Source organism: Balaenoptera musculus, chromosome 14, assembly GCF_009873245.2.
Source record: "Balaenoptera musculus isolate JJ_BM4_2016_0621 chromosome 14, mBalMus1.pri.v3, whole genome shotgun sequence".
Lineage (NCBI taxonomy): Eukaryota > Metazoa > Chordata > Mammalia > Artiodactyla > Balaenopteridae > Balaenoptera > Balaenoptera musculus.
Window position 1 is genome coordinate 25,559,222 of NC_045798.1, and position 12,090 is coordinate 25,571,311.

The 12,090-nt window shown below is 47.1% G+C and overlaps 1 protein-coding gene across 1 annotated transcript in view; it reads left to right on the top strand.

The window, feature by feature from the left end:
* LOC118880079 (sodium/glucose cotransporter 1-like) overlaps positions 1-12,090 on the top strand; it is a 79,205-nt gene that overhangs the window by 61,753 nt on the left and 5,362 nt on the right. Inside the window, 4 exon segments of the mRNA XM_036823434.1 lie at positions 1,336-1,471; positions 3,766-3,873; positions 5,092-5,242; positions 9,806-9,974. Of these exon segments, the coding sequence (XP_036679329.1) occupies positions 1,336-1,471; positions 3,766-3,873; positions 5,092-5,242; positions 9,806-9,974 (564 nt within the window).

The following is a 12,090-nucleotide window of genomic DNA, read 5'->3' on the forward strand; positions in this document are numbered from 1 at the left end:
TTAAGGGTAATTATTAAAAGCATAGAAGTAGAATCTCTAACTTCCTAACTAGTAAAGAGAATGATTTAAGAAAAAATTTTAATTAAAAAAGAGACAAACTGAACAAAGGAAAATTGTTTTCCTTTGGCCCACTACCATTTTTAAACAAGAATTCGTCCCTTGCCCCGCTTTGTAATATATGACAACCTACAAAAGTGCTTAGGGCTTTCTGCGTGGAATGATTTCATACCCCTATGACTGTCCTGTCCTCAGAATGAGAGTTGGCTTCTGCTCTGGCCCTGTTCCTTCGTCCGCTCCCGTAGAGACCATGTCTTCCGTGTGGAGGGCTAAGCAAAGACCAGGAAGTGCAGCCTGGCTGCCCGCCTGCTCAGCAGAGGCCCCCAGGCACCTAGAGGCTGTCAGCAGGATGCCCACAGGCCCACTGAGAAGCAGTGCCTGCTTACACGAGGCAGGACCACTTTGGGGTTCTTCCTCCTATTAATAAACAATGCATTTGGGAAAGAAAGAAAGCATTAAAGAAGAACATGAAAATCTTACCTGTCAATCCTACTATCCCAGGATTAACCTCTATTGTCATGTTGGTTTATTCCTGTGGACTTTTTCTAGGTATAGAGCCGAGGTGTGTGTGCTATTGTATCCCGTGCCTTTTTGTTACTGTCACACTATGAGCATTTTTTCACATTATTTAAATATTCTTTGAGAACGTAATTGTAATGCATACAGAGTACTGCATTGTCTTGATGCACTGGACCATGTCTTTATGTTCTTTCTTAAGTGCTTCTCCATCTGCCCGCTATACCACTCTGCTCGGGCTGAGTGCACACCGCCTCTTACAGCAGGAGCACAATGAAAGGGGGTGTGAAGCATCTCCCAGGAGACTTTGCATGTTAAGGTCTACACTGGTTCATTTCCACTTGGACAAGTGAAGCTGGTCCCAGTTCTAAACACTCATTTGTTACTGGGGACCAACCTGTGCTTGGATTGATGTCACAAGGGCAGAGACGGTCTGTGGCCTCTAGAAGGGAGTCTCGTCCTTGCCAGGGGACAGCTTGTAAGCACTGTGCTGCTGTGATTGGTGTGCAGTGCTAGCAATGAGGCCAAGGTCAGGCCACGCTCCTCCCCTCTGGTAGCTGTGCACTGAGCAAAACGTGTGCATCAGTCACACATGCCTCCTCTGGCCCTGCATGCCCGGAGACACCTGGGTGATCGGGGTGAGCAGTGGGCACACCCTACGGCTACTGCAGGTCACAGTTGTCCTATCTGTGCCGAGGCAGCCCGGGCTTGATACCCTCTGAGAAAGCCACCCCCGCCCCCCGACCTGTGTTTCCTCGGCAGATTTTTGTCCAGGGCTGCCTGGCAGGGAAGAACATGTCTCATGTGAAAGGCGGCTGTGTCTTGTGTGGGTACCTGAAGCTGCTGCCCATGTTCAGCATAGTGATGCCGGGGATGATCAGCCGCGTCCTGTACACAGGTAATTCTTGCTCTGCTGTGTTCACACTGATCTTCTTCTCCTCTCTTAGGCATCTACATCTAGGGAGAATAGGTTATCAGGTCTCCCGCTGGGGAGACTGCTGGGGTTGAAGTGCCCCAGATTGCTTTCTTGGGAGCTCATGGATTTAGATTAGGGATGTGGCTGAGCAGAAGTCTGGCAGGGACCGTGGATGTAGGTGGCAAGAGAGGAATTGCAGAGAGAAAAGTTCAGGCGGGGATGAGCCAGCCGACGCTCCCTGCAGTGGCCGGTCTCTGCGTGGCGTTGAGGCATGGTCCATGGGGAGGTCAGCTGTTCCCCCTGCACTGCAGGCACTGTCCTGCGGGCACTCCTGGGTGCCAGGCATCGTGCTCGGATGTGACCAATGCCGTCACTGCTCTCACAGCCCCAGGTGTGGCACGTCGATGGAACCCCCAAAGCGGGTCTAGCCCTGAGGCCCACGTTCTTTCTGTTAAGTGCTATGAGAACATCCCTGCTGCACTTAATGAGCTGTCATAATTTCGTGGATGTCCCTCATCCCCGTTTCAGCCTCGTTTTACTAGGTGTACTGCCTCTCGGTACCAGATTTGTTTATTCATTAAACCTTTATGGAGCACATACTCAGATGGTGCAGCCACATGGGCAAAGCAGGCGGCTTCCACGGAGTCTTCTGCCTCAGTGCTTGACAAGGTCAAGCAGAGAGTGAAGCACTTTTTATTGCGAAGCAACATGTGCAATAGACGTCTGTAACCCTAATCCATCCTTCAGTCTGCCTCTTTTTTAATCCTGATCCCTTTCCAGTTTCAACAGAGAAGAGCACTCCGTTCCAACATCCCAGATTTGGCCTTTGGCTGTCAGGCAGCTCTTTCTGGGGTCTCTTAGGTGGTGCCTCCTCGTAGGTTAGAAAATAGGCCTCTGTGCTCTCTAGGGCCCCAGAGTCCCCTGGGGTTGGCAGCCCTACCTCCCCAGCCCCACTTCACCTCACAGACCACCCCACCCACTGAGGAGGAAGGCTGGGCGAAACCACATGTCTCTTGGCCTCTAGAAGTGGCTGAGGGAGGACCGAGAAGAGCGGGCCTCAGGAAGCCACACGCCCCCAGCTTCTGACCACCAGGTGAATAGAGTTGGTGGGCTGCCCTTGGGAGAGCTGTCGGGGTGGGGAGGGGCCTGGGACCACTTGTCCCCCATCCTCAGAAATGGCCAGACTCACAGACTGTTTATACACACTCATAGAGAGCAGTTTAGCACAAAACTCCACACCTGCCCACATTCCTGGGAGAATATACCTTTCCAGTAACCTGAACGCTCCTGGTGCTAGATTCTGGGTCTCTCCCGTGGCCAGAGCCGGGGGCCAGACACCCACAAGGTGTGATTCTGCCAGTCAGGTTTTCCTTGGGGGCCACTGTATTAGTTGGGGCTCTTGATTGAAAATGACGTGCACTTTTAGCTCCTCTTTCCTCCGAGCTGGTGTCCTCGCAGTCTGTCTGATGGCAGATGACCACCAGCAGCACCAGCCTTCCACCCTCCAGCCCAACAACCCCCAGAAAGAGTGTTTCCCTTTTCGCTCTCCCAGCAGAAATCCCAGGGGAGTCCCATGAGCTCCCTTGGGTGACAGGGACCAGTCATTGTGGCCAAGGGGAAGGTGTTTCCAGAATGGCCAGGTGGCCCCTGGGCCCCTCCCAAACCATGCCGAAGGAGATTGAGGGCCTGCTCGCAGGGCAGGGGGAGGGAGAGCAGGCAGAGGAAAAGCTGCCCTCCTTAGTTTTCCTGATGTCCCCAGTGAAACCCCTTGCTCTCCACTTAAACCCAGGCCCTTCCTGCCTCTTCCTAGTCTACGTTGATTCGTTGTTTTGGTTTTTTCTCAGATGGTAAGTTTTTATCTGTTATGTAAGTTCTTGAAGGCCTATCACATTCCCTCCTTTACTTCCCTTTGTCCAAATTTCTCCCCAAATACTCTGAAATAACACCCCTACGGGGCTAAGGGAGTAAGGTCATGAGTGGCCCACCCATCCGTGTGTGGATGAATCATCGTTTGCTTTCCTGACACCTGGCTGGGATCATTGAAAGGCTTGTCGAGGTCACAGGACTTGCTTTGGGTCAAGCAGAGAACTGGCAGAAGCACTGACCCGCTGACTCCCGGGGCCTGACCCCCAGCTCCTGACGCACGTGTGGGGTCACGAATTGGAGACCAAGAATCTGCCATCCACACACGGTTCCTAATTTGCTTCCCTTTCCCTGACCTCAGATTTTAGTGCTCAGGGGCCACATCCTGGTGTGACCCTTGTCTCTCTTTGCAGATAGAGTGGCGTGTGTTGTGCCTTCAGAGTGTGAAAAGTCCTGTGGCGCCAGAACTGGCTGCAGCCCCCTCACCTACCCTGTGCTGGTGGTGGAGCTGCTGCCCAGTGGTAAGAAGTGGAGCTGCCGTCCAGGGCTGTGAGTGGACGGTCAGGAGTGAGGGCCCCGGTGGAAGCGTAGGCTGTGGGAGGCGCCCTCGGCGTCCCGGGAGCCTTGCGGCCTCCTCTTCCTTTCTCTCTCTCTCTCTCTCTCTCTTTTTCTCTCTCTCTCTTTCTTTCTCTTTCTCTCTCGGGCACGCACTCAGGCCCAGCCTCTGCTCGCCCTTTGCCTGGTCCCCTCCCTGCAGAACCCACGCCTCTGCTCCTCGCTGCCGCAGATGGGCGCTCGGCGTTGTTCTAGTCTGTGGGGACAAAGAGGGGAGCGAGACCGCATCCTGCTCTCAAGGAGTTCAGTCCAGTGGGACAGGCAGGGGCGTGGCTTTCGTCTCACCCACTTCCCCACATCCCAGGGAAACGGGCAAACAAACAGTACAGTCTTTTTAAATTCCGTATTAGCTCTGAGGATAAATAGGCTAGCAATGTTGAGACATTCCCATAAAATACAATGTAGATAGAGCCCAACTGAGGGAAGCACCGACCATCCCACAGTTCAGGAAGGGGGTCGCCCAGCACCCAGTGCTGCAGCCCAGGGCCGTGGGGCACTTGAAGCCAGGCCAATCCAAGAACTCTAGTCTTGGCCTGGCCTGCGTACCTACTGAATACAGTGGGGCCTCCTGTGCGAGCCCTGTTACCCTCGGGCTCTCCCAACTACGCATGGGAATCTCTCAGCAAAGCCACTGCCGCCCAGTGGCCTTGCAGGTCAGAAGCCTAGACTGTTACGTTTATAGGTAACACTTGTTGAGAGCTTGCTCTGTGTTGGGCATTGTGTTAACCCATCTTCTTACTGTATCTTAATCTTAACAACAGTCTGTGCAGTAGGTACTTTTATACCCTCCTTACAGATGGGGACACTGAGGCACAAGGAGCCACATCATCTGTAAAAGGGGACAGCCCTGGTGTCCTTCTCACAGGGCTGTAGGGGGATCGTCAGGCTGATGCCTGAAGAGGTGCTCCAGCCCAGAGTAAGCACTCCCATTATTATATGAAGACACAGCGGCCAGCTAGCAAGGCTCGTCACAGAGCAAGGGCAGCTATAATGCACTGATCTATCTTAGATGGACTGCCACTCCGAACAAAATTTACTATGTGGAAATGTTCCTCAGGAGGCCTAAGGCATCTCCTGGCACAGCCAGAGAGCTGGAGGCCCAGGAAGTGTTCCTTTTCTTCCAGGCGTTCGAGGCTTGATGGTGTCCGCACTCTGGGCCTCTCTCATGTCCTCCCTGACTTCTGTTTTCAGCGGTGCCAGTGCTGTGTTCACAATGGACATCTACACCCAGATACGGCCGATGGCCACTGAAAAGGAACTCATGCTAACAGGAAAGTGAAGGATTCCTCTAATCGCATGAGTTACTGCCATCAATGAATTGATGCCCACAAATGTCATTATGTGAAAAATGTAGGCTCTAATGCTGCATATAGAGTTATCTTGTTTATATACAGCATGGTGGTGTTTTGTTTGTTGCAGTTTTGCAGTGAAGATGTATTGCTTTTATTTATTTATTTTTTTTTATAAATTTATTTATTTTTGGCTGCGTTGGGTCTTCGTTGCTACGCATGGACTTTCTCTAGTTGTGGCGAGCAGGGGCTACTCTTCATTGCGGTGCGCAGGCTTCTCATTGTGGTGGCTTCTCTTGTTGTGGAGCACAGACTCTAGGCGCGCGGGCTCAGTAGTTGTGGCTCACAGGTTCTAGAGCACAGGCTCAGTAGTTGTGGCACGTGGGCTTAGTTGCTCCACGGCATGTGGGATCTTCCTGGAACAGGGTTTGAACCCATGTCCCCTTCACTAGCAGGCAGATTCTTAACCACTGCGCCACCAGTATGGTGTCCTGTATTGCTTTTATAATCACAAAGAAAATTGTTTCCATTTGGGAAAAAATTAAGTAATAATCACAATGATAACGGGTACATATTAGTGTACCCCCCAAACTAGTCCTTGTGAGGAAGTGTATCTACATTATTTCATTTTCTCTTTCAGTCCTCATGACAACCTTTAAAGGTAAGTTTTAGTTCTTATTCTCACTGTACAAATGGGGGGAGTGGCTCAGAGAAGGGAGTTGGTCTACCTGAGGTCACATGGTAAGCGAATCTCATCCAGCTCAGGGCCATTCCATTAACCAGGAGGCCTCACATGCTAGGCATAAGGCAGGGGGTATGAATGTGTAAACGTGGGCCTCATCGTCATTCTGTAGGGTTTCACACTGGCTGTCCGGGGACCACTTCCAGCCCACACACTTTGAACTTGGCCTACGTTACACCTCAAATGCCTCCTTCATCCCGTAGCAAGGTACATACTGCTCACTGTCTTATCTGTCTAACCCCTGCAAATTGAGTTTGCTGTTACATTTTGATTAGCATTCCATTGTTTAAAAAGCACTTTTCTGAGAAACTTTAAGAAACAAGTACCAGTTTTATTTAAATTTTTATAGAACATAGGGGAAAAAGAGGAAGACTTAAATTCATTTCATAAAGCTCAAGATATTGATGCCAAAACTGAACAAATACAGCACAGGAAAAAATTAAAACTAAAGACTCATCTCACTTTTAAATACCAATGCAAAACTTGTAAATAAAATATTAGACACAAATCCAACAATATACTAAAAAAATGTTAAAAGAATGACATCTCATTACCAACTGTGATTGTTTTCCAGAAATACAAGGATGGTTCAATATTAGGAAATGTAGTAACATTACTCACCATATTAATAGATCAAAGAGAAAAATCATATATATCTATTCAGACAATGAAAAGGTATTTGGTAAACTGGGTACCTTTCAACATGACAAAACATATCCGTATCACCCTAAAAGCCAAGTCATGCCTAATGGAACTAGAAAGGAACAAGGCAAGAATGTCCCCCCTTACCACTATATTTATACTAATATATGTGTAAAATAAAATGTATATATAAGTAGACCTAAATAGATATTTCTCCAAAGAAGATATACAGATTGCCAACAAACACATGGAAGGATGCTCAACATCACTAATCATTAGAGAAATGCAAATCAAAACTACAATGAAGTATCACCTCACACTGGTCAGAATGGCCATCATCAAAAAATCTACAAACAATAAATGATGGAGAGGGTGTGGAGAAAAGGGAACCCTCTTGCATTGTTGGTGGGAATGTAAATTGATACAGCCACTATGGAAAACAGTATGGAGGTTCCTTAAAAAACTAAAAATAGAACTACCATATGACCCAGCAATCCCACTATTGTGCATATACCCAGAGAAAACCATAATTCAAAACGGGATGTGTACCACAATGTTCATTGCAGCACTATTTAAATAGCCAGGACATGGAAGCAACCTAAGTGTCCATGAACAGATGAATGGATGAAGAAGATGTGGCACATATATATACAATGGAATATTACTCAGCCATAAAAAGAAACAAAACAGTTATTTGTAGTGAGGTGGATGGACCTAGAGTCTGTCATACAGAGTGAAGTAAGTCAGAAAGAGAAAAACAAATATCATATGCTAACACATATATATAGAATCTTAAAAAAAAATGGTTCTGATTAACCTAGGGGCAGAACAGGAATAAAGACGCAGATGTAGAGAATGGACTTGAGGACACGGGGAGGGGGAAGGGTGAGCTGGGACGAAGTGAGAGAGTAGCACTGACGTACACACACTACCAAATGTAAAATAGATAGCTAGTGGGAAGCAGCTGCATGGCACAGGGAGATCAGCCTGGTGCTTTGTGACCACCTAGAGGGGTGGGATAGGGAGGGTAGGAGGGAGGTGCAAGAGGGAGGGGATATGGGGATATATGTATACATATAGCTGATTCACTTTGTTACACAGCAGAAGCTAACACAACATTGTAAAGCAATTATACTCCAATAAAGATGTTAAAAAAAAAAAAAGTAAACCCACAGGTGAAGTTAGCAGACAAGGACTTTGAAATAACCTTGATTAATAGGTACAAGAAAATAGAGGGAAAGGTTTATAAAATAGATGAAAAGAATTAGGAATTTTTCCAGAGAATTAGAATTTATAAAAATAAGAAGGTCTAGAATTGAAAAATAAATATCTGAAATTAAGAACTCAATGGATTTGTTAGCAACTGATTGGCTGTAGCAGAAGACACTGTTAGTGGCTTGGAAATGGATTAGTCAACAATATCCAAACTAAAGCACACAGGAGAAAAGGAAGATACACGTGGAACGCAGAAGAATAATATATATGTAATTGGAAATTATATATATATACACACACATTTATATATATATATATATATATACACACACACACACACACACACACATATATATATATATGTAACTGTAGAAGCAATTTTGAGAAGACAATGGCCGAGAATGTTCCAAATATCTGGATGGCTATCCAGAGATTCAAGAAATTCCACAAATCGCAGGCAGGATAAATACAAAAGAGACCATACCCAGGCCACATGATAGTGAAACTGCTGGAGTCTGGAGATAGAGAAGATCTTTAGAGCAGCCAGAAGAAAGTAAATCACATCACCTTCAAAAGAGCAACAGAGAGACTGATAGTAGAAGTTTCAACAGAAACTGTAAAAGCCAGGAGGCAGTGGAGTGACATCTTCAAGTGCTAGAAAAACTGCCTACCTGGAATTCAATACCCATCGAAATAGCTCTTTTGATGTTGTTCCGCAGATCATTGAGGCTCTGTTTATTTAAAAAAATTTTTCTCTGTGTTCTTCAGTTTAGAGTTCTATCAATCTCCCTTTAGGTTTATTGGCCCTTTCTCCTGCCATTTCCAAGCTACTGTTAAAGCCAACCTGTGAATTTTTCATTTCATATTTTGAACCAGAATTTCAGTTCTGGAATTTCTATTTGGTTCCTTTTTAAATTTTTTCTAGTATCCAGTTTTCTGTCATGATTTCGCATCTGTTCACTTATAACTATAATTTCCTTTAAGTCCTTTAACATAACTACAGTAGCTGCTTTGAAGTCCTTGTCTGCTCATTTTAATATCTGAGCCATCTTGGGGTCAGTTTCTATTGATTGCTTTTTTCTTGACTGTGGGTTACATTTTCTTCTCCACATGCCTAGAAAATTTTATTATATATTGAACATTGTAGATAATACATTATAGAAATTCTGGATCATGTTCCTCTGAAGAATATTGGTTTTTGTTCAAGCATGCAGGTAAATTACTAGTTGATCCCCTTAAAGTTGTGGAGGCCTGGTTTTTATACTTTGTTAGGGTGACTCTGTTTCAGTTTTGCTCTAGTCTTATAGCAAGTTCTTAGTCCTGGGAAATAGTCTCTGCTTCTAAGGCATGGACATTCAGGGGTTTCAGTGAAAAGCCTGAGGTGGTTACCTAGCCCCTCTAACTTGATGAGATTCAAACTCCAATTTCTGTCTCCCCTGCTATAGGCAGGCAATGAAATCTTTGCTCAGCTTTTTCTGCCTTCCAACAGTTGCTTGTTGGTGGACTATTTGGCAATTCTTCCCCACACGCACAACCAAGGGTTTAAAGGGACTTTACGCAAATCTTTAAAATCAGGTGCCGTACTAATCCATCTGAAATCTTTAGAAATGTGTTACCCCTGAAGAAATTAATATTTTCCAGGTATTATATATTTTAAGCACGACCATCCCAACACAGTCTCCAAATGTGATGAAAATCTACCCATGATCCAGTAACAGGCAAATGGACCCTCAGTTTTATTTGTCCAGAAGTTGAAGGGTTTTTGCCTGCAGCCCTATGGTCCTATTAGTGTTTAGGGGTATGGCTATCTCCTCTGCCACACTTATGAATGGGCACCTGAATTTAACCTAAGGAATAATTAAAACCAGCTAATAGTTTATGGTTTGTAGATATTTTATTGGCAGGTAAGAAACTCATAAAATTGCCATTGACTTTTGGTTTAACTTACAGGTTTTTTGTTATAATCCTACTTGCTGTCTCCATTGCATGGGTCCCTGCTATACAAATGGCACACAGGGAACAACTATTTGAATACATGCAAGCAGTTTTAAGTTACCTGACGCCGCCCATTGCTGCCATCTTCCTGCTTGCCATATTTTGCAAGAGAGTCACTGAGCAGGTAGGTGGGAGTTGGCATGGCCACGGCATGGCATTGTGAGGGCTTGCCTTCACATCATACCTATCTTTGCAAAAGTTGCCCTGAGAGGGTCTCTTGTGCTTCAGGAGTTGACACTGTTGCATCATTTGCTTTCTGAGAGATGATTTACTCCTGGGCAGCTTTGGTCCAAGCTCCCTCATGCATGCAGGGGAAAGGCAAGCTCTGATTTGTTTTCTTCCCTTTGCAATGTAATCCACTTTCGACCACGCCATAGATGGTGCAAAGTGTGTGGGATCCTCCTGCATGCTTATCTAGCCACAGGAAGATATGCTTCTGTTGCCTCTGTGCATGGATGTTTCCTGCTCAGAGATTTCAAACTCACAGGGGGATGTTCAGTCATGAGCTCCTACCACCTTCCCTGCATGAAGACCATCTCCTCCAGCCACACTTAAAACTAAATAAAGATCCCAATTAATGGTTTGATCATTTCATCAGTAAGACTGAAAGCACACTTTGCCAGAATATTTTCATTCATTATTTGAGTCACATCTTGACCTGTTTCTCCTAACAGCACTGAGCAGCTGGTCCTTGCACGAGTTCCCGAGCATGGTGCCTCTGTGACCTGGCTCCTGCCTGCCTCTCAGCCCTGGCCCTCTCCATACAGAGTCCCTAGGCCCCAGCCACTGCTAACCACTTGCAGTGCTGATTGCCTGTCTCGTGCCTTTTCTGGCCCCTCTTCATTCCCGTGGACTCTTTGCTTTGCCATGAATATCTTTGTCCACCTCCATCTGGCTGGTGCTTCCTGCAGGCCCATGTCTGGTGTTCAATCCTCCAGACCAATCTGCTAGTGCTTCTTGCTCTGCCTAGCTCACCAGGACTCAATTGAGCACCGAGAGTGGGGTGGGGGGCTGCTGGGCTCTGGAGATGCTCTTCTCTGTGCTCTCTTGGGAAGGGCATGGGCAGAGGAGCAGGCAGTCAGCAGAACCTGCCTCCTACCAGCAATGGTCACCACCCTTGCGGTACTGGGGCCTATCACCAAGGGAAACTGGGGATCTTGTCAGTGGCTCTCCAGCTACCCCTGGTCCAAGGTTACAGCATATTGTGGCTACCTTCCTTGACCTAGAGAACTTCTCCAGGCCTTCTCTCCCACCCTCATCTGGCTTCTGCTGCCCATCTGTTTCTAGATCTTCACTTTTCTGCACGCCTCCTTCAATAAATGGGTCCTGTGGACCGCACCTGGCCTTTGGTTTCAGCTCTTTCTCCAAGATGCTTCCCACACACTGTATCCTCTACCTCCTCCAACACCCAGCCACACCGGAGACAGGCTCCAGATGCAGCTCAAGCACCAAGACGAAGTCCTCACTCTTAAAGAGTGGACTGTCCAGTTGGAGGAGACGGATGATACCCAATGAGCAGATAAGATTTCTGAGAGTGGTGTAGTGCTGTTTAAAAGTCAAAAAGGATCATGGAGGTTAGCAAGGTAGGTGCTGGGGCCAGGGGGAGCACAAGGACATTAGCCAAGATAGTGGGAGAAGATTTCTCCTAAGAAAGTGACCTCGAACCTGAATCCTGAAGGATGAGCCAGAAACACCAAGATCTAGAGAGAGAACCAAGCAGAAAGAAGGGCAAGTACAAAGGCCTGGCCGAGAGCACGGTGGGCAGGCCTGACATGCAGGAAGAGGTCATGCTTAGTGGCTAGAGTAGACTGACCAGGGGAGAGGGCGGAGCCAGGTGAGGTCAGCTCGAGCAGATGAGACTTGCTTCTGAGGGCAGCCATGAGAAGCCACGGTGGTCTTCAACAGAGTCAGGGCACTCCCTAATCCATGCTTTGAAGAGATCACTCCGGCTTCTTGGACAGAGGGTGAGCAGGACACCAGGTACGGATTCCACCTGTGTGAGAAAAGGTGGTAGATCGGGATTGAGGTGGTCACTGTGGAGACGATGGGACGATTTGCTGATGGATTGGGCAGAATGGTGGTAGGGCAGAATGGAAGGAAAGGGGCCAGGGATGTCTCCTGCGGTTTCTGCCTGAGCTGCCAGGGCGATGGAGGTGCCCCTGCAGCAACAGGCAAGACTGAGTTCTCTTTGGACACATTATGTTTGAGATGTGCCTTCACCGTCTAACTTAAAACTGTCT